At 32.8% G+C, this 22,295-nt stretch overlaps 3 protein-coding genes across 7 annotated transcripts; 1 reads left to right on the forward strand and 2 right to left on the reverse strand.

Moving 5' to 3' along the window:
* The first annotated feature begins 317 nt into the window (after positions 1-317).
* On the forward strand, positions 318-8,221 carry LOC115953141 (uncharacterized protein At5g03900, chloroplastic-like). Its single transcript, XM_031070665.1, has 14 exons — positions 318-867; positions 1,568-1,675; positions 1,778-1,881; positions 2,012-2,095; positions 2,649-2,721; positions 2,822-2,887; positions 3,824-3,913; positions 5,034-5,099; positions 5,395-5,537; positions 5,647-5,733; positions 5,841-5,904; positions 6,741-6,884; positions 7,236-7,399; positions 7,758-8,221. The coding sequence occupies exons 1-13, from the start codon at positions 478-480 to the stop codon at positions 7,377-7,379; spliced, it is 1,563 nt and encodes a 520-aa protein (XP_030926525.1). The 5' UTR covers positions 318-477; the 3' UTR covers positions 7,380-7,399; positions 7,758-8,221.
* Positions 8,222-10,247: 2,026 nt separating this feature from the next.
* Positions 10,248-15,869, reverse strand: LOC115954195. 2 transcript variants are annotated; one of them, XM_031072106.1, is made up of 5 exons: positions 15,426-15,869; positions 14,116-14,251; positions 13,269-14,009; positions 11,647-11,836; positions 10,248-10,758 (listed from the first exon to the last, which is right to left on the reverse strand). In XM_031072106.1, exons 1-5 carry the CDS (start codon positions 15,500-15,502, stop codon positions 10,733-10,735), a joined length of 1,170 nt encoding a protein of 389 aa, XP_030927966.1. In that variant the 5' UTR covers positions 15,503-15,869; the 3' UTR covers positions 10,248-10,732. The 2 variants fall into 2 exon arrangements, with proteins under 2 accessions (XP_030927966.1, XP_030927967.1); XM_031072107.1 differs by lacking the exon at positions 11,647-11,836.
* Positions 15,870-18,318: 2,449 nt separating this feature from the next.
* LOC115952380 (glucosamine 6-phosphate N-acetyltransferase-like) lies at positions 18,319-20,715 on the reverse strand. 4 transcript variants are annotated; one of them, XM_031069540.1, is made up of 3 exons: positions 20,533-20,715; positions 19,066-19,108; positions 18,319-18,952 (listed from the first exon to the last, which is right to left on the reverse strand). In XM_031069540.1, exon 3 carries the CDS (start codon positions 18,908-18,910, stop codon positions 18,437-18,439), a length of 474 nt encoding a protein of 157 aa, XP_030925400.1. In that variant the 5' UTR covers positions 18,911-18,952; positions 19,066-19,108; positions 20,533-20,715; the 3' UTR covers positions 18,319-18,436. The 4 variants fall into 4 exon arrangements, with proteins under 4 accessions (XP_030925400.1, XP_030925401.1, XP_030925402.1 ...); XM_031069541.1 differs by having other exon boundaries at positions 19,066-19,111; XM_031069542.1 differs by lacking the exon at positions 19,066-19,108 and having other exon boundaries at positions 18,319-18,937.
* Between the last annotated feature and the right edge of the window lie 1,580 nt (positions 20,716-22,295).

The following is a 22,295-nucleotide window of genomic DNA, read 5'->3' on the forward strand; positions in this document are numbered from 1 at the left end:
ACATTAGTGTACATTAGTGTACATAATTGAGTACATCCTTAAAATAAAATAAAAAAAACTATGTACGTTTGTTTACACATAATTATATAGAAATATTGTATAACATTATTAAAAATGTGGAAAACAATATTGCGTTGGTAGAAGGTACACAAGTTCGATTTAATCTTTAATTAATTATTACAACCTTTAAAGAGTTATACATTTATATAAATATAAATATATATATATATATAGTTTTTTTTAAATAAATAAATAAAAAGACTTATCTAGTATTTAAATATTTGACTTTTAGGCTTTTAGCTCAATCCAAAAAAAAAAAAAAAAAAAATCCAAAGCTCCTACCTATTCTGAACCACAAGCCCAGAGACACAAGTTCAGTTCAGTAAAGAACTGTGCGAAGAAGTGCGAAGCCTTCTCTCTTCCATTTCCATGGCCAAAACTTGAGAAAAAAACAAAACAAAACAAGTTTCAAAATCAATGGCCTCAATTTACACATGCTTCATAATATCACCAAATTGTGGCCTCTACTCTAATTCTAGACCCTCAAATTCCACTAGACCTCCAATCCAATTTCAAACGCCACCAGTTTCTCTTGGAATCGCCTGGAAAGTTAGGGAGCCTAGGGTTTTGGTACGTGCCGGAGCTGTGAAAGCGAGCAGCGTCGATGTCGCTTCGACGATAAGGCCCGGAGGTGCGGTGGAGAGCGACAAGCTACCGTCCGATGTGAGAAAGCGAGCTATGGACGCCGTCGATGCTTGCGGAGGTAGAGTTACCATTGGTGACGTGGCGAGCAAAGCTGGCCTCAAGTTGAATGAAGCTCAGAAGGCCTTGCAAGCGCTTGCTTCTGACACCAATGGCTTCTTGGAGGTACACACTCACATTTTTGGATGTATGTGAAATGTTTGTGTTATTGTGTTAGTGAATTTATTTAACACTGCGTTTGTTTCGACGGAAAATAGTTAATAGAAAACAATGTATTTGTGGGATAAATTGATTCATTTTCATGTATTTGGTTGCTGCCTTGGAATTGAGCCTGAAAACATTTTCAATTATATGAGCAAAGACTTTCATTCATGCCCCAAAATTTGCATCTAAGCAAAAAATTGAGTGAGAAAGTGAGTTGTTTGATAAAAAGAAGTCAATGGTCAGTCAATAATAGTCAATGGTTGGTCGGTCTGTGAACGAAGAGAGTGGAGGCAAACAGAGAGAAGTTACTAATGGAAGAGTTTTTTGTAGTGTGGAGTTTATTTGTGATGATCTCTTGAATAAATAACATTCCGGAAAACATTTTCTGCTATATTGGGCTTATTTTCTGTTGAGCACAGAAAACATTTTCCATTGACTTGCGTTTACGGTCTTACCAAACACTAAAAAGTGAAGAATGCATTTTCTGCTGAAACATTCAGAGCGTAAGGTTTTTTTTTTTTTTTTTTATAGGTAACAAATGGAGTGTATGATTATGTGTAGAGTCTAAGTTGGGAGTGGTGATACATTTGCTTGGTTAGATATAGTATTGGAGTTCTTGATTTTGTGATTGCAATTGTTTTTTCAAGATGGTCTCTAACAGGTATCGGACGAGGGTGACGTGCTCTATGTTTTCCCGAAAGATTATCGCACAAAGCTTGCGGCCAAGTCATTTAGAATCAAAGTTGAGCCTTTGTTTGAGAAGGCCAAGGTGTTGATTCTTGTTACAATTTTGGTGTTGTGATTAGGTTTTACTAGGAAATAATGGTTTATTTTATTTTAACTTGTGCTTGGTGCAAATTTGAATTGACAGGCCACGACTGAGTATTTAGTAAGGGTTTCCTTTGGTACTGCACTGATTGCTTCAATTGTTCTTGTTTATACCACAATTATTGCACTTCTTTCTAGCAGTAGAAGGTAATCTTTGGAATTTTAGTTTTTCAAATCATTCATATGTTCTTATCTCGATAAGATGTCCATTTAAAAAGAAAATAAATAAATAAACCCCTTGAATATGAAGACAATGATAGTGGAATTTTGTTGACAGTGAAGACGATAGTCGTGGAAGACGTGGAGGCCGATCTTATGACTCGGGATTTACTTTTTACCTCAGTCCAGCAGACCTGTTCTGGTAATATTTTTGTACTTTCAGACTTTTGAGGGGTGTATTACAGATCTTGCGTTTCATAAGAGTGTAAATGCAGGGGCAAGGGTTGACTGGTTGGCAATTTAGTTTCAAATGGTCCAGTTGATCTGACAAATGGTATTTGAGGGGATCACAAAGTGAAAATTTAAGGTTATTATAAAATTATTGTGAGATTTGCTCATTGGTATTGTCTGGTGTTTATAATATGGTATAATGGTAAGCTTGAGTGTTTAATCATTCATGCATATTTGAGAGTGGTCTTTTAAATGTCTCCTTGATGAAGTATTTTTGGGGAGAGGTAAATGTGAGGATCATTTGGCTGGTTTTTATTGTGGTGAACTGGTGATCATAAATTTATTTATTCTTATTAGACTTTTTGGGGGTAAATGGATGATATTAGTTGAGGATAAAGATATGTATATATGATATTTCTGTCTGAAAAAGGATGAACATTGGCTTTCAAATTGAGTTTCATGTAAGTGAACACTTGAATGTGCAAGAGCCTTCTGTAACCTCTTTGTTGTTTTATATTATCAAGGTACTGGGATCCTTATTACTATAGGAGGCGAAGAATACAAACAGATGATAACAAGATGAACTTCATTGAATCTGTATGTGATTAAAAGGATTCTTATTTTTATTTGTTGCTGGCTATCTCCTACTGTTGATAAAAGGAAATATATATTCACTTTATAAATGATTATCTTTTAGATATTCTCATTCGTGTTTGGGGATGGTGATCCAAATCAAGGAATTGAAGAAGAGAGATGGAAGTTGGTAATATTTGAGCACTCAATTTGTCTGTCGCTTTTAACATTTTATATAAGCTCGTTGGTTGTTGTTGTTGCTATTAGTTTTTTCCCTTGTCAAAGTCATATATCATTTAGATTTTTTTATAGCAAACTCTTCCCTCTCTTGAGCGGTATGTTATACCTCCATTTTTCTTTGTGTGTCTCATTCCAAAAAGAGCAGTTTAGTGAGGCTATAATAACCTATCAAACAAAAAGGAAGAAGCGGGGCTATAATTAGTGATGATATTTATTGGAAAGTTAAGACAGTTATTCTGATGCAAAGTTTCCAAAGAGCTCGTGTGCAAGAAATATAAAGAACACACCAACCTTAGTCTTTAGCACCTGGAGCTGCCTGAACTCTAGGCTTCACCACTTAAGAGTTTCCTGGCATTATCACCAAACTAGGGAAAATCTCTAATAGAATTTTATTCATAAAAAATCAACATACCAATTAGTGTTGTCTATATATAGTCCCAATTTACATCAAATAAGGAAGGAAATCAACTCAACTAAAATAGCAATCAAATCCCTAAACCCCTCAAGTTCAAATCAAATCCTATAATTTAGACCAGTGGAATCTCTCTGTCTCTGTCTCTCTCTCTCTCTCTCAAAGACACACACACACGCACAAAAACATTACAGATAATAATATATTGTTTTATGTTAAAATTTTTTTTTGAAAAAAAGGTGCAATGTTCTTTGGACCAAATTGTGTCCTCTCTGGATAAGTAAGGCATTGAGGGTCAGGTCACAGGCTTGACTTCTTATGTGGGGGGGGGTTTGAGTTTTAGTAAAGAAAGAGGAGAGAAAAGGAAAGATATAATTATAGGTCTGCATGGGAATGTAGAACTTAGAAAAATAAAAAATGAAAAGGGAAGAAGAATGCAATAATTTAATCATTTTCCTTAATATGCATATGCAGATTGGGCAATACATATCCTCCAATGGCGGTGTTGTCACAGCTGAAGAACTTGCTCCATATCTTGATGTAGAAAGTACAGGGGCAACTACGGTATGTTCATGTTTGATGTAATCTATTTGTCATGAATTATGTGTTTGTTCTTTTTGCCCTTGAATTTGGAGTGCTAGTCTGTTCATTTATATGTCATTGTAATTAGATTGATGGAGTATTGCCTCTCTCTCATTGCAAATAAAAAGTCTCTGATACCTTGCTTTTTTTGGCTATGCTTAACTTATCTTCTTTCTGCATTTTATAACCCATGGATCTTTTAAATCAGATATATATAATTTTTTTTAATAAAAAAATTTAAAAAAATTATTATTTTTCCAAACCTTTATTGACTATCAAACTTAAATTTCCTCATGTTGGCATTAAAAAATACACCCAGAAACTCAGTATTTAAATTTTGATGCTACTTGTATCTTAATGTCTCGGACTTGATACTTTTAGCTTGTTGCAGTCTCTATTTTTTCCTCCCTCCTCCTCTCCTCCTTTCAAGAGCATAATTGAAGGTTTCAAACTGTGTTTGGATGTTATCTCTACATATTAGTTGCTTTCTTTTATCTCCAGCTGTAATATTGATGTGGGAAGCACAAATTTATATTTTATTTTAATTTGGTTTTATTTAATTTTAAAAGTCAAAATTGTATTTTATTGGTCAATCATAAATTTTTTAAAGTTAACTAGGGTATTGGTCTTTTATTAATTTTCTAGAGTCAAGGTTATTTTTGTAATTCAATAATTGGGATTTCCCAAGGCATTAAAATTTCAATTTCCTAACTCAATTAGAATCAGGGTTAAGTCATACATCAGCACAATATTGTATTCCTACAGAAACAATTAACAACTTGATTTTTTTAATAAAGTTTCTGTTGAAATTTGTCTAATGGGTTGGTGCTATCTCCAACCAACCTTAGGTGCTGACTTCTAGGTTTGTTCTCTCTTGCTCGGTACTGATTTCTAAGTTATCTATCTTTTATTTTGTATTATTCAAGTTGTCAAATATTAAGATACATATTTAATGTTCTTTTTCTTCATTCCTGGACATGGCATCAATCAATAATCTCCTAATAGACTAATTGAAAATATCATTCCTTCAGTTCTTACATTGCATATATGCCATTTATTTATTTATTTATTTTCACTTATTTCCTTTTTTTGTTGGTTCCAGAATGATGATTCATACATCTTACCGGTTCTTTTACGGTTTGATGGTCAGCCTGAAATAGATGAAGAGGTATGTTAGAACAATTTATTGAAAGAAAATTATATGGTCTCTATTCTCTTGTCCAGATAATATATGTGTCAATATGATGAAGTCTGCAGAATGCAGTTTGTTGTGACCTTGGATTGTTTCATCTCTTAAGAAACTATGACATTACATCACATTAATCATATTTGTATTATGGGTAGTGTTGATATGCATGCTCTCATGTCTTAATGCTGATACTGCAACCTGTGAGATTTTCACACATCTTGTTATCTGGCATGAAAAGGTTTAATTTACATTTACCTGTTTTCTTATAATGCAGGGAAATATTCTGTATCGTTTTCCATCTCTACAGCGTACAGCTTCTTCTCAAAGGAGTGGACGAAAGGAATATGTGGGAAGAAGATGGACTGATTGGATTGGAGGGATTGAGAAGTTTTTCAATGAGAGGAAATGGCAATTCAGGTTCTTTATTGTCCCCCCCCCCCCCCCCCCAACCCCTCCCAAAAATTATGTGGTAAAAATTTCCATCTGTGATTCAATTATTATATGGATACTTTTTCCTGCTTTGCAGCAAAACTAGCACTTCAGAAAGAGCAATGGTAATTGGTCTAGGTGGACTTAACCTTTTTGGTATTATTATTCTTGGAACCATGTTGAAGTAAGTATGGATATCTTGTGAATAATTCTTACTCGGTGGCTTTTCCTATATGTTGCTCTAATATCCCCAACTTATTTTTATTTATTTATTTTTGTTTCTATTTGAAGGGATATTTCAGTTAAACCTAGCGGGTTGATTAAATTCGTCACTGACATATTTCCTCTCCTTCAGGTATGATTTGTTGTCACGAATTCAAAATGAATAAGCAGCTTTCTGTGATTGTGCCGTTCAAGAATTTAATGACTTACAGTGAGAGGGTGATTTATATTTTGTTTTCAGAGGAAAGGTCAAAGTAGTCCTTGAGTTTTTTAGGGCAAGAAAAATATGCTTGATCGATTTACTCTTCGGTGAATAATTATGGATTTCGGTTATTTGTGTGTGTGTATCCATTCACTTGATGTCAAGTATTCATTCTAGTCTGTTATCACATGTGAGTGAGCGTGCACACACACACAAAAAGAAGGTATCCATTGTAATCAGTTTGTAATATTATTGCAGTTAAAATTGGTCGCTAACAACTCTTGCGCTTTGTTAAGTTTTTAACAAATCTCATTGTGGCATTATCACATTGCTTCCATATTTGATGGGTATCTAAAATTTGCAATTAATTACAGTTACCAATCAAGCAAACTTCACTGACGTGCTGGTGGTTCAGAGGGTTGCAATTTTTGAATTTTGTATCTGTCCTTTGTTGCAATTTTACATATCCAGTAATGGAATCTGTGATTCGCCACATCCATGTTTGGCTTTCTTCAACTATTGAGAATCTAAACTTGCTTTCATGTTATAAAACTTATAATCAATGAGAAAAAAGTTTTTTGCTGGTGAACTCATATACAAGTACTTGCTGAAATTGTATCCTTTAAACAATTTTTAAATTTTTTTGGATTGTGTTAGTGTCACTCATTTTTCTGCAAAGATAAGATTGATGCCTTTGGTTTTGGGCAATGTTATCAAATGTTGGTTTAACTTTGCTTGCATCTATTTATTGAACGATAACTCCGCAGATTTATGCTGGTTCTTTCTTTGCAATTCCTTTGGTCCGGTGGTTCCTCGTGCGCAATAGGAATGCTCAAATAGAAAAGAGAAATCAAGCCAGGCAACTGCGTGCTCGAGCACTTGAATCACCTGATGTCTCCTTAAGGCGGAAGGTAACTGCATTAGTGTTTATCTAGGGGGCCAAAAAAGAAAAGAAAAGAAAGGTTAAAAACTTTCTCTATGTGCTGATGTGTCTGGTGGTTAAATAAAAGGTTGTACTGAGTCCAAAAATCTCCATCTACCTAATGCTATGTGAATAGCGTTTATGAAAAAGCGGCCATGTGCATCCATTATTACTACAACTGAGATACAATTTTTAGTCTCATTTTTATTTATAGGGGCTTGTACATTTAATTGTGCTCTGTGGGACTTGGTCTTGGACTTGAATGACATCATTGTCTTCATCTCTGTGTTGGATTTTCCTTAAAAAAAAATTTTTGATTAATTATCATTTTATTATCCAGCTCCTTAGTGCTCGGGACATGGCCCAGAGAACAGTCATAGGGCAGGATCGAATTGTCTACAGCACTGACAGGGACTTAATTGAGCAAGATTATGAGGCCCGGGAATGGGATACGAGATTTCGAGAGATAGAGAAGTCAGATTGAACCAAGGCCACTGTAACTCGGTAAAGTTAACATTTCTGGCCTTTGATGAGAGAGTGAGAGAGATTGTAGTCCGTATGATACATTTGAATATAATGTTAAGCACTTGCATGATGCTATGGTTTGTAACCAGTCCCCTGCAGATTTTTGTATAGGTGCTTGTTGGTTCCTGGGGTGTTGCAAGCCATTTTTTCTTAGCTATTAACTAGCTGCAATGCACAGATTTGAATATGAGTCAATACATTTTGGGTGTGCAAAAACTAAGTATAACTAGATTTAGTAATTGCTAAAATTTCGGAGGGAAATGAATCCTTGGATTTTATTGTCATCGTGGTGCTCTCTCACTAAATAATTACTCCATTGTTCCATGTGTAATTTCAGGTACTTGAGCTCGCAGCATTCTTCATTGAGAACTTTAGAGTATCATCTTAGTGTGAACCTCCAAGTTGAGTCCTACTGGTAGTAATTGCAGTATGAAGGATGGATTCTGCAGTCTCCTGAGGTAACAAGGAATGCTGCTTGGATAGCAATGATGCTTTGTGATATAATTTCAGTTGGATTTAATATATCCTCCCATTGCCATATACAAATGAAGATGGGTCATTACTGTGAAATTACCATACGCCAATGACAGTATTTAATAGTATCATTTGCTTCATATTTGAAACTTAGGATTTCCTAATACATTTGATTGTGAAATGTAATTATTTTTTGTTGAGTTACTCGTTCCAGAGTGTTGGGACGAAAACCCGGTTAGGGGGTGCTGGGACCGATTAATACTCTCATTTGTACCTATTACTTCTTTGTAGTGAATTGAAATGAATGCTGACTTACACACCAAAAAATAAAAAAAAGGCAATAGAATGGATGTAGCACTAATTTTTATGCAAGCTAATTGCAAACTTTATAAGAATATAGTGTAAAATTTGTAGGTTAAATAGTGCATGTATTATTTGAAATTGTTTTCTATTTTTATAAGTTTTATGCAATGGAAGATATAATGTATTTTGCATTCAACAATAATACATATATACATACATACATACATATATAAATGATAAAAATATTTAAATTACATAATTATAATGTTGTTTTATAAAAGGAGAGGATGTTATTAGAATTTAAAAAAAAAAAAAAAAATACCATAATCTGTTGATTAATTTGAACATATCCAAAATATTTTTCTAAAAAAATACACCCCTATTCCAAGGAACACATGTTAATATTACATTAAATTTAAATGAATATAAGTTTAGAATTGTAGTATTTCTTTTTTCTTTCCAAATATAAATATAATAATGACTATATTATTGAAGCTTGAATTTTAAGGTAATTTTTTTGAATATTTATAATTTTTATTGCCTTTTTAGGTGCCATATCTCTAATTTCTAATGCTAATTATTATTATTATTTTATTATTTGTATTTTTTAGTCAAAAACTAAATAGTTTGGCCCAAATAAAATAAAATATCATATTTTTTAACCCAAAAATTAAGAAGAAAAAAAAATCAACCTACAAAAAAATCAATTTGAGGCCCAATTAGTCCAAAATGGACCGAAATGAACCAAAGTGAAACAAATGAATTGAAGGGGATTGAATTGGACGGTAGACTGAATGGATCTAAGTGGATTGAAATTGACTAAAATGGACCGAATAAACTTAAATGGATTAAAAAACTAAGCTAATGTGTAAATATTATATAGATTTGTAATACTTATAAGTAGTAAAATTTATAGACCAAATTGGACTGAAATGGATCTAAGTGGACCAAATGGACCTAAGTGCGCTGAAATTGATCGAATTAGACCTAATTAAATGAATGGACTGAAGTAGACCAAAATGACCTAAGTGGACTAAAATGCTACACTAATTTGTAGATATTATATAGATTTGTAAGACTTATATATAGTAAAATTTTACTAACTACATTATCACTAAAAAATAATCAAGAATTTGTTTATTTTACTGTTGATGTGAAACTAACCAATCATATCACTTTTGTAAATTTTTTAGCTAATAAACTATACTTTTTTTTTTTTTTGAGAAAGAATAAACTATATCATTTAAATGTTCTTTATATATTAAAATTTTAAATGAAAACATTCATAAGATGCATTATTAAAAGATTTTATTCTTTGATTAGTATTAATTTAAAAAATGCTTAAATTACTTCATGCCCTAGTAGATTTGGACAAAATAATTAAATTAACTAATTTAGTTATTTACTAATTGATCTTATAATTAAAATGGATCAAAGTAAACTGAATGGACCAATATGCAATGCTAATGTGACTCAATAAAAGTAACAAAAATAAATGATACACTTTAATTTTTAAATATTATATAGATATAGTCGTATAGATGACATTCAATGTGAGCGAGGAAACTTTTTAGTGTGTTAAATCATCAAAGCTTCAATATAACTCTGAGCATCAGCCATATTTGAACTAGCAAGTCGCATTACCAATATTGTATTAAAGTAAGATTTTAGAGGGTGGTGGCAATGGTAAATCTGCTCTCAGAACTTCTTCCCCCCAACCCAAAAAAAGAAAAACTGTTTGGAACGTGTCTATTCAATTGCTTCCATTTGGTATATCTAAGAGATAAAGACCAGATGATTGAGAGGCAGATGAAATTCCTTTCTCCACTTTGCTCTTTTGTGACCATGTGGCCAGTCACATTTGAAAGCCTGTCTATAAATTACCTTACCTATTTTACACTGTATATCCCTTATACAATATTGAACCTCTAATTGGGGAGGGGCTGAAGCTATTATAGTCATATTTCAAATCTATCAGGCGGATGAATCTATGAGAAGTGAGAGCTGGAGTTCCTTTCAACAAAGATTGTACCCAACATTTTAACCTTTGGACCCAAGATAGTGCCCAGGAAGGGTAGTAACATTAACTGTGAAACTGACAACTCCATAGACCTTTCCTACTAATTACAATACATAGCATGGACACTGACTAATCAACCGCTGTATCAACACACGCAGTGGTAAAAAGCAAAGCCTGCAATTGTAACCTGTGTAAAAACCCATCACCGACACCCATTAGCAAAACCAATACCAGTTTTTTACAGACAAGTGCTGTATAAATCAGTCTAAAACTTTCAAATATGCATTGCTAGTAGAAACGATGGTGATCACATGATCAATGAATGGTATAAATTGATGCCCAAAGATACAGAAATGTCTACAGAGAACAGATTAGTTGTTTGCACCCAGGCAAGAAAAATGGATGTCAGGAAGTAGGAAAATTAGCAGTTCAGAACCAATAATTCCCACCATCGCTAAGGCATTGCAAAGACATCCCTATACATGGATAGTAGTATGTACCAAAAAATACAGCCCTTAAGCTATTCGGGATACCAACATACCTGCATGAAAGAGCATATTTAAGCAGAGATCAGTTTTATATCTAACATCAACTCTGAAAAAGAAACGATATCTAATTATATATCTGCATAGTCATGAAAGTGAAAATCTTCATATTTTCTGATATTCTCAATACTTGAAGTGTTCAAGTCACAACATGATGTAGAACAAGGGTAGGAATACTGAGATAAAGAGGAAAAGAAAATAAACAGAAAAAATGCTAGGCTTCACCACCTAGAATCTGCCAGAAAACCTTAGGCATCATTACCTAAGTGTGTTTAACATCACCACCATACAAAGAGAAACACATACCATGAATTTCTAATTCCAATTCTAATGTCTTTCATGATTACAAGAGTACTAGTTTAATAGGTATTCAAGGATTACATCCATATGAAATATCTAATTAAATCCCATAAAAATCTCAACATTAAAAACCAAATTCAAGAAGAAAAATAATTTCAAATTCTAAATTAAAATCTGAAATATTTTTGGTGCTCCTTGGATCACAATAGTTGGGGAAAAAAAAAAAAAAACCCTATAATATGTGATCTTAAGATGATAAATATATCCTTTGACCAATTAAGAAGTATAGGGATAGAATGGTGCAGTGCATAAAATACCATGATAGTACGAAGAGCATAAACAAATGAATAAGCTTATTGAATAGAAAAAAAAAAAAGTCTTAAAGCAAAAAGAAGCATTACAGTGCAATAAAATACAAAGGCATTTTTTACTTAGTGATTGCATGAGCAAGCATTTCATGCAGAAGATAAGCATGGCAAAACAATACCTTTTTTTCCTACAGAGAATTTTATTTAACTAGATTGATAACTAATATGAGCGACAAGTAGAAAAGTAAAATGAATTTTAAGTGCAAATGTGCTTACCTAAAATTATGACTATAAATAATATCATCAATATCAATGGAATTGATTTTTTATTAACTTGAACATGGAAGGGAGATCTTTGATATCTTGCCCAACATGCCCCAAGCCAGTTGCACAAGATCGTAACCTTTGTCAACACACTTGAGTATATTCCTTGGGAATTGCTATATCCAGAAGCTAAATGCTGACCCTGTCAAAGAGACCCACACCAATAAGCACGAAGAAAAGTAAATCTTGATAATGCTTGGCACTTCCATCCACAAAATATAAATCTTATTCAATCCTGCCGAAATCAGAAATGGTCAAGTGATATTCTATCTTCGACTCTTCGTGCACAACTGAAACAAAGAAGAGTGTAACCCACATACTAAAAAGAATTTGAAAACACATTAAATTGATGGGGGTTTTGAATCTGTAGCATCTTCCACTTTATTTTCTTCCTTTTTTCTTAGGTAAATATAGTCCACATACCGACAAAAAATGGATTCCATGAATTCGCCATCCGCTTCTTATTTATGGGTGTAGGAAATACCATTTGGTCCAAGGACCATTGCCTAGCATCTTCTTAATTATCCAATAATAAAAAGTTGAAACTTGGCACTCGGCAGTTACAAGCTTATACCTTCTTAATTATATTCTTTCCTTTACCATAACAGCAAGCAAGAAAGTAAGACTCAATAAAATGTCTGGTAATAACATGTCAGATAAGAGATCATTGCTTCTTCTTTTTTGGTGGGTTTTTTTTTTTTTTTTTTGGGGGTGGGGGTGGTGGGGGTTTTAGTGGTTCATGCTTATACACTTGCAGACACAGACTCCTTAAATTTGTCATAATGATCTCTCTTTCATCTGACAGATCATTGCAGATGAGAACTGATATTAGCCTTATTTTCCTCTTTTTCTTTTTTCTTTTGTGTATCTGTTGCATACCTCATGTACAGGGGCTGTACTCATTTTTCCTCTTGTGAATACACTATAATTTCTTATCAAATAAGAATAATCATCATAATATGCATCCTATAGCAGCATTTCAAAATTAAATGTAACGCATGACTTTGTATCTCAGGAAAAATGATGATAAGATACTTCACTACACCCTATTTTCCCTTTTAACAAGTGCTTTCCTACACTTGTTCAAGTGGATTTTAGGAACGCATTTGTCAGTGCAAATGGGGTCATTTCATATAGTGCAAACACAGGTTATAGCCAAATGATAACTCAATCTTCCTTATTATTCCTTAATACTCAATCTTCCTTATTATTCCTTAATGTAAAGAGTCTACTTTGTGGACTGTGTGGTGTCTCTCCTTACTAGTGAATTGCTAGACAGAAAGAAAAATATTTAAAAATTAAAAAAAATTAACAAAAAACTCCACTTTTACCCCTAATTTCCACGATCAACAATTTATGAAAAAATTTCATAAATTTTAGTGCAGCACACATCCACAAAATATCATCATTATTCTAAATAAAACCATTATGCATATATTCATTGAAATGGGACCAAAGTGTTTGCGGCGGCAATATATTCAGTATTCACTGCTTTACCAGAGGTTGATTACCCATTTATGCAGTATAAACTGTGTATATGCATTGCGTCATCAGCATGGTCTAGTTAAAATTACCTGTGCCCCATGAGAAACGTCAATGTATGTTGGGGAATCCCTTTGCTCTTCTCCATCTTTTAACCTCTTCGTATAATTCCTAGTGACCCTGTTCACAGATGCTGTCCATAAGTTATTCAAGAAACCAAATACATTCAATCTGCTCTGAATTCCTCGCAACTTGTTCTCATGGAAGAAGTTTTTAGGTTTGCGTTCATTAGCTTCCAGGTCCCAACTCTCATCTTCACCATGTCTGATACAAGAGGTCTCTTGAAGACAATCTGGTGCTTCAAAACCCAACTTCGTAGAATAATGAGAGCCCACCCTCCTCAGGTTATTCTCCTTCCTGGGATCAAGGTTGTGGTTGATATGTGAAACCCCATTAATATTCAGGTTTTCAATTTCTCTGCTGCTGTGTTCAATGAGCCCAGATGCACTGTCTTTTGAACTTGATGCTGTGGTTGGATCAATAAATCTTTTCAACATACTACTGTCTTCTGAATAATAACGATTGAAGTTTTCGTTAGGATTTCCCCCAGAAAGAAACAGTGCTAACCCATCTCTATCTTGTTCATTCAAGTTAACCCACTCAGTATTTCTCATGGGAACTCGCAATGAAGTATCCTCCACGTTTTTCTCCACATGAATGATTTGTTCCCTGATGGCTCTGACAAATTGCTTGTGTCCGGAAGTTATGTCTTCCCGCATTTGAGATTTGTCTTTCATTGATGACAAGTTGACTGCTCTTTCAAAATCTTCCAACTGATTAGAGATAAAAACCAGTTTAAGATAAACAAAAGTAAAGAATCAAACACATATACACACACACACATATACATGGGACATGGAGGTCAACATTAATAAATACCTGCCATTTTGCTGTTTCAAGGGTTGTTGCAAGATCACGCCTATGATAATCAAGTGACAAAAGAAGCTTTGGGTCTGGATGTTCAACTTGAACAAGACTTCGCTCATGCAACAAAAGTCGGAAAATTGATTCCATCCTAAATGCCAAAAATAAAACAGAGAACTGGATCAATATAACTAAAGATTCTAGGATAAATTAATATCATCCCAAATGTTAAACCAAGCAAAGAATTGAATCATATTAACTTAATATTTTAGGAAGATGAACCTATTACACAAAAAGGGAAGTGTCTAATGCATATGCAATGTGTGAAGTTATCATATTTATTTGTTGTGTTAAGAGAACTACTCTAATGGCTTGTTTCTATTCTACTCCCCCTCCCTCGCCCTCAATCCAAACTGCTCAAGAGTTTTCAAATTTCAGACTAAGAAAGCAACCAAAAAGCAAATGTTGTTTTTGGTGGTGAAGTTCCAAAGAACCATTAGGGAAGCATCTTCTTATACCTCATGCAAATTTTCGAACTCCCCAAAAAGAAATTCAAATTCTGAGCCGTAGAGAATCTTATCTACTATACTTAAAATCAAAACAAGTAGCAATGTATGATCCTTAAACTTGCACTACATAATATGACAATATTTGCACCCCTAGAAGACTTGCACAACTCATTCCATTATTTCTTGTAGATTTCCCTAATTTTTCATTAAAACCAAAAGAACGATTATAAACAATCTGGGAAAGCAATAAATTCACCCAAAAAAAAGGCTCAAAAGTACAACTACCCAAATGATTAACGTAACACCTTTTTGCCACACAAACCTCAGATTATTATTAAACCCACAAAAAACGTTTCAAAGAGCAAACTTTCTTGCTTTATTTTCCAAAAGAACACAATATGGGAAAGCAACAGATTAAAACACACACAAACTCAAAAGTGAAACTACCTAAGTGCTTTTTTTTTTTTATCTGTATCTAAGTGCTTAACATAACATCCTTTTGCCACATAAAACTCAGATTATCACTAAACCCACAAAAACCGTTTCAAAAAGCAAACTTTCTTGCTTTATTTTCCAAAAGAACGATTATAGACAATATGGGAAAGCAACAGATTCACAAACTCAAAAGTGCAACTACCAAAGTTCTTTTTCTTTTCTTTTTTTAATCTGTATCTAAGTGCTTAACATGACACCCATTTACCACAAAAACCTCAGATTTTCATTAAACCCACAAAGAACTTCTCAAAAGGGAAACTTTCTTGCTTTCAAAAGCAATAAAAACACTTCCAAAAACGAATACAGAAAACAAAAACTGACCTGTCTGCAGAGTCTTGGACAACCTCGGCTGCAGAAAACAAAGGGTCTGATTCCCATTGATTCAAGCTCGAACCCATGTCAATAATTACATTTACCCAAAAAAAAACAAAGAAAGGAAAAGAAAAAAAGAAATTCACACCCTCAACTTTGAAAGGAAATGGGTATGTAATGAAAGCTTAGAATCATTTATAAAAACATATTCCTCAATAAAGAAAAGGCACGTTCTTTTATAAAAAGATCAAATACTTGTAATGGAGTAGAAATGGAATTGAAAGCGATAGAATATAGTGGAAATTTTGAATCTCGAAATAGTTACAAAGAATGGTTGAGATTTGAGAGAAAATAAAAATGGAGGGTTTGGGCTTTGTGGGTTAAAGTAAAAAAAGAAAGGAAATTTTTTTTTCAAGTTTTATACACAACCCAACAGGTTGTTTTGGTTTCCATTTAAGGTGTAATAACTAATAACTAAATAAGCAGGCTTAAAAAAAAAAAAAACAAAATAAGCAGGTGAAATAGTTGAAACGAAAGTGAAAGGTAAAGCTGAGGTGTACTAGCCAAGGAAAGAGCAGCCATAAAAAAAGAGCAGCCATCATGTGTTGATGTGATCACGTTATGTGGGATGCATGGCCTAATCACATTTTGCCACGTCCAAAGAATTCGTAAGATTTATCAATTTATCAATAAATACAAAAATGAAAAGAAAAAGGAAAAAAAGAAGAAGACTGGGAACCAGCCCAAAAAATCCAGGAATACATTTTTATTTTATTTTATTTATTTATTGATGTGCTTGTTACAAATTTATAATTGATGTATAATAAATATAGTATTAGTGAAGAGTTCACATAAAAGTAACGTTTAGTTCAATTACAATTTACTATATTAATCAAATTGTGAAAAAATATTTTTTTGGGGGTTAACAAGGTTGATAATTCCTTCAAATGTGTGTTTAATTTTCCTGTCTCACATATGTTATGTAATTATGGAAAGGAATTTCTTCGTAATGTTCTCAAGAAGCTCACTATGAGCGTATCAATTAGAATGATTGTTGCAATTGGATTATTGGTAGAGTAGGAATAAGAGTGGAAAAAAAATTTTACTTCTAAACTTTTTCTTTTTCTTTTTAGAAATAGAAAGATAGTGGAGGAATGAGAAATAGAATTCGGATCACATACTGAGATACCATGGAAGTGTCATTACTCATAGGCTATTACTTGCTCTCCAAAACTATATAAGAACTAACCAATTGTGTGATTTGTCAAACACCCTTAAATGCAATCACAAATTAAAGATCCATTTGGTTAGAAAGGTGGAAAAGTGAAAGAATAGAAAATAGAAAGATGATAAAAAAGTTTTTAGTTTTTTCTCATAGTGTTTGGTTTAAGAGTAAAAAAATGGAAAGATAGAAAATATAATTTGTATAAATTTACTTTCATGCCCCTAATAGATAAAAAAATACAATAACAAATAAGAAAAAAATACAGATGAAAAAAAAAATAAAAGCATAAAAAATGTAAAGAGAAGAAAAAAAAAAGCTAAAGAAGGAAATTTATAATAATAAAAAAAACGACAAAAAAAAAAAAAGGAGATTAAAAAAAAAGGAAAAGGACAAAAAAACCAAAGAAGGAAATTTATAAAAAAAGAAAAGAAACAGCCGACACGTAAAAACGAAGAAGACAAGACGGGAAAGAAAGCAGAAGAAAAAAAAAAAAAAAAAAAAACTGTAAACAGTACCTAGCACGTTAGAGACGGGAGTTTTTGTCCAAATATTTTCTTTTTTATTTTCCTTCTATTTTGGAAAGAAAATTTTTTAGGGGATTTGGAGATAAAATACTTGAATCCTACTATTTATTTTTCTTTCTCTTTATCCAAGTAAACACATTTCAAAAAAAAGTTTCCCTTCTATTTTCTTTTCAAAATTTTTCATTTACTTTATTTTACCTCCAAACAAACCTACCCAAATGTCAAGAGGAAAAGGTTCCAAGTTCAATTTCAGCAACAATGTTGTCTCCTTATCTTTCTGAAAGGATAGCCTATTTTTGCAAAAAGAGAAGAACAACTAAAAGTAAATAAACCAACCAAGACATTGTTATTGCTATTTATCATGTTGACCTTAAGATCCTTAACAGCACAAAAGCTTTCACTTTGTCACACTTCTCCACCAGGTACAGCTGTTTTTCGAGAGTCAAAAAGACTATTTGTTTCCCCCGGAGAAGCTGTTTTTTTATGAAGATTAACCATCATAATAAGCACTATCTTTTGAGTTTTGACCCTATAGAAAAAAAAAAAAAAAAAAAAAAAAAAAAAACTTTTTGAGACATAATTGTAGGTCATATTGAATAAGCTTATAGGTCAGTACCGGCTACAGCAATTGCTGCAATGATTTTTGGCATTCAAGTCTTTAACACTTTGTTGTTGATGGGTTTTGCTTCTGCAAAAATAGGCAGTCGATGTGGTAATCCACGAAATCTGAAAAATAAGGTCAGGTTTAATGAAATATTCATGTTTGTCACAGCTAAGGCTAATAGGGCCACGTTTGCCATGCCAGCAGCAAATCGTTTTTTGATCACTGTACGTCTGATTCTAAGGAAAAATTGATGGTTTCAGTTTTCAAATTAAGTCTTACTGCATAAAAGGCAAAAGAAGCAAAGCAAAATAAGCTTCAACATTTATTATCGTGTTCACTTTGCAACCAGAGATAACAGCAGCCTTGACAATTTGGTGGTTACAACTTGCTACAAATATAAAGAACATGTTAAGGGTATATCACTGTACTCAAATAGTCAAATTCACATTATAATCAAGCATTTTGATACTAATAACTACGGAAAAACTATATCTTGTAACGGATTTACTTCTTGACCCAACAAAATCAATTGCAGTAAAATCAGTAATCTGAATTAGACACCATGCACAGAGAGAGTTTGCCTCATTCCAATTGAAAATAATTCTCTCCAAATACAATTAGACAACAAACTTGCCAAAAATGGTTTGTAAGTGATACAAAAATAAAATCAAATAAAGTACTTAACCATCTGAATTTCTTTCTGTTTAAAGCCACATTTCTCGTAGAACGCTTTATTCTCCAGACTGCAGTCAAGAATCACCTTATAACATCCCATCAAATGAGCATGCTCTGTGAGAAATGCAATAATTTTCTTGCCTAATTTCAACCCTCGAGCATTGGAGTCAACCACAACATCTTCAATGTGCCCAACTTTACTACAATTCCTCAAAAACTTTTTCTCAATGAAAATGCTCCCAGTTGCAATAATTTTCCCAGAAGATTCATCTTCTATCACAGAAATAATGTGGTCATCTCCAAGGGCGCTGAGCTCCCGAAATCGATCTTCAAAGTCTTTGTCAGATACAGAGTCACAAACAGTTAATTGCCTCAGTAGCTCTATGAAACCCTTGTTTTTGTCTGAGATCTGTAATTTTCGGACTTGAAATTTCTGCTCTTCACTAGACGAGTTACTGGCATGCATCTTTTCGAAAGTGCTTCAGTTTTTTGCCTAACTTATTAGGAACTGAAACCATTCATTAGAATAAATAACAAGAAAGCATTAGATCCATAAAGAGTTATAAATATTTCTTTGGAAGCACAAAAATAAGTTTAATATATAAGTGCATGGGTTCTAACCAAATTGCACAGCATAACCAGCCCCTGTTTAAAAGCTTAAGCTCTGCTGGTTTATGAAAAACAAAGTCTAAGTCACGGCCTATAAAACTCAAATAACTGTTGCATTGACCACACGAGTAAAAATAACATATGGATAGTTGAAGTGCAAAATTCTATAGGGGAGCAACTCTATCAACAAATAGATGTTCAAAGCAGCCCTTTGAAGAAGCATGGAGTGCAAACCTACTATCCTCCTCTAAAAAACGGCACATAGCATATGCATCAATACTATCACAAAGTTTGCATTTAACACACAGGCAATCATAACAGATCTAGAACACTAGTAGGACCTGCATTCACAAAGATAACCTCTAGAAGGGGATTCCTAATCAATAAGGCTGCATTTGGTAACTCTAATAAGGGAATGTATTCTAGCAGAATGCTTTCTAGCATAATGCATTTAGAAAAATGTATTTTTCTAAAAGTTTGTGTTTAGTATTATGCTGAAAGATTTACTAAAATGTAATTATGCGGAACAAAATTGCAATTTGGTTTTAAAAAGTGTAGAAAGCATTTTTTGCCAATGATACCAAAATTAAATAGGGTGGCTATAATAACATTTTTTAAGATGATCGTTAATTTTACAAGCATATACAGTCACACAACATAAAATAACACAAATGGAAAATTGCAGTTAATTGCGTGTGTGCACGACCGCCTACCAATGTTTTATAAATTAAGTCATGAATGGAAAATGATACATAAAAATTGACATGCATTTAAATTCACATCCATTAAATAAAAACCAAACATAAAAAAATGTAAAGTATTGTGTATAAAAAAACATTATATCATGAAAAGTTTACATCATAAATATAGTGCATCAATGGTAATGAGCATTCCTAAATCATGTTTGCTATTCTCTCTCGCTCTTAACGGGTAATTTGAACCTCCCTATTATCAACACCACCAAACACCATCATTGACACCTTCATATCAACACCAAAACAAAATTAGACACAGACGGATCCAAGATTTACACATAAAAAAACCAATTTTCGATCACATTCCTTCATTTTTTTTTTCAGCAATCAAACACAGAGTTAAAACAAAAAGGGCCCAATATCTAAAAGTTGAAAACACATTACATTCCTCTATTTCTCAGCAACCAACTAGAGAATTATAGTAAACAAGCATCAAAACCCACAACCCATCAAATACCCATTCACAAATAGCATAACAACAAAGCACAGCAAACACAAGGAGGAGAAAAGCAAGAATAACAAGATATGCAAGAATAAAACTTGTTCTCATCTAAATGCAATTATGCAGAATAAAACTTGTGATGGGTACAAGAGATTGGAAGCTAAAATCAATCAATTACTGTCAATCAAACTGAAACAAACAAGATATGCAAATATTTTACAACAATATATATCAAATATTGAGTAAAATGAAAGACCCAGTTTCGAACGAGAGAGAGCGTACCGAGTCTTGCTCCGATTTGAGGACACAGTCACTCGAGAAGCTTTGGCAAGCAGGGAAATTTATGAAGAAAGTTTCGATTTTGCAGTCCACTCCAAGCTTTGGGAAGAGATGGAAAAGACGAGAGAGAACTGGATGATAACAAACGGGAGAGAAGCCCGTCCCGCTGTGAAAAGGATTAAAAAGCAAAAATCGAAATTAAAGGATTAAATATATAATTTTAAGAAAAGAAAAATATATAATTTTTTATTTTAGAAATGGGTGTCTTGGGCACCAAAAAAAAAAAATCACGAGGATTTATTATTTATTTTCGGATAATTCGATAGCTACAATGAAATGAGAGATATGAATCATGAATGTTTCTATTAAAAATACTTAGAGGATTTATTTATTTATTTTGGGTTAAGTAATGTGTTTGAGTTTGATGAGAGAGTGTAAGTAAAGTATGTATTTAATCGTAAGTTTGTTTCTCAAATAAAATAGTATGAGACCGATTCTCCAAAAAGAAAAAATAACAATAAAAATTACTGTGGGATCTATCTATATGTGAGGACTTTGCATGCATCATGTTATACATAATAGTAAAATACCACTTTTTTTGTTTTTGTTTTTGTGGAGAAGAAGTATAATACCACCTCAGTTAGCTAGGACTTGCAAGGATTTCAATGAGTACCAACTCCCTTACTAGAAATTATAATTAGAATGTAAAATGTCTCATTTTTGCTTCAATATTTTGTAAAAGTATAATTAAGACCTGGATCCCGTTTGGTAAGTGAGTTTGAGAATTATTGTTTGAAATTTTTTGAAATACGTGAGGGTAAAAAAATGTATTGAAATACGTGTAAGTATATTTAAAATGTGAAAATTGTTGTTTGAACAAGCTGACCAAATAGGCCCATGCCTAAAAAGTACATTTTTCATATTGTAATTGTTGCATAATAAAAGTGTAGGCTCATGTGATGTTATTTATTTCCAATCAATCACAACTTATTGCATCAGTAAAATGTGAGAAATGTTGGGAAAAAAAATTATGCACTTAATTCATCAATAAGAATAACATAAGTTTTGCATTTGCTCTAGATGATGTTTCAAATACCAAAAGTAGTCACCCTGTCAAACTCTTTGGAACACTACTATTACTAATAGAAACCTAAGCAAGTATATGATTCTAAGTTATCCACAAAAGTTACGTAACACCATTCAAATGTCAACCTTGTATTTATTTTTTATTATTTTTGATCGTTACAACAGGATGAAAGATATGAATCCGGGATGTTTCCGTTAAAAATACTATAAAATATCATCAACCAGTTGAGCTACAAGATTTCAGATTAAATGTTTATCTCTTTTTCTTATTTTTTGTGAGTCCTAGGATTGTTTCATGCTTTGATAAAAATGTACAATTATAATTCCAGGCTCTAAGCTAGCTCAGACTTCCTGTAGTTTTTGAAAACCAATGCTATTTCTTGAAACATTCGCTTCATTCAAATCTACAAAAGTAAGCATATGAGAATAACTTGAGAACTATCAAAGAATCATGCCTTGCTTTTTATACAGGAATAGATGGAACAATAGCCTTAAGCGTTCGTGTTTGTATTACGTGATCTGACGATGTAAAACTAAAATTTACAAATGATTTCGAATCTGTATCATCATTTTGTACACACTGATTGGAAACGAGGATTTAAAAAAGAAGAATTTCACAATTAGACCAGAATAGCATGGTAAGATTCAAGACTTAAACCTTTTAGCTCAAGTTCAACTAC

The sequence above is a fragment of the Quercus lobata genome, chromosome 7, assembly GCF_001633185.2.
Source record: "Quercus lobata isolate SW786 chromosome 7, ValleyOak3.0 Primary Assembly, whole genome shotgun sequence".
Lineage (NCBI taxonomy): Eukaryota > Viridiplantae > Streptophyta > Magnoliopsida > Fagales > Fagaceae > Quercus > Quercus lobata.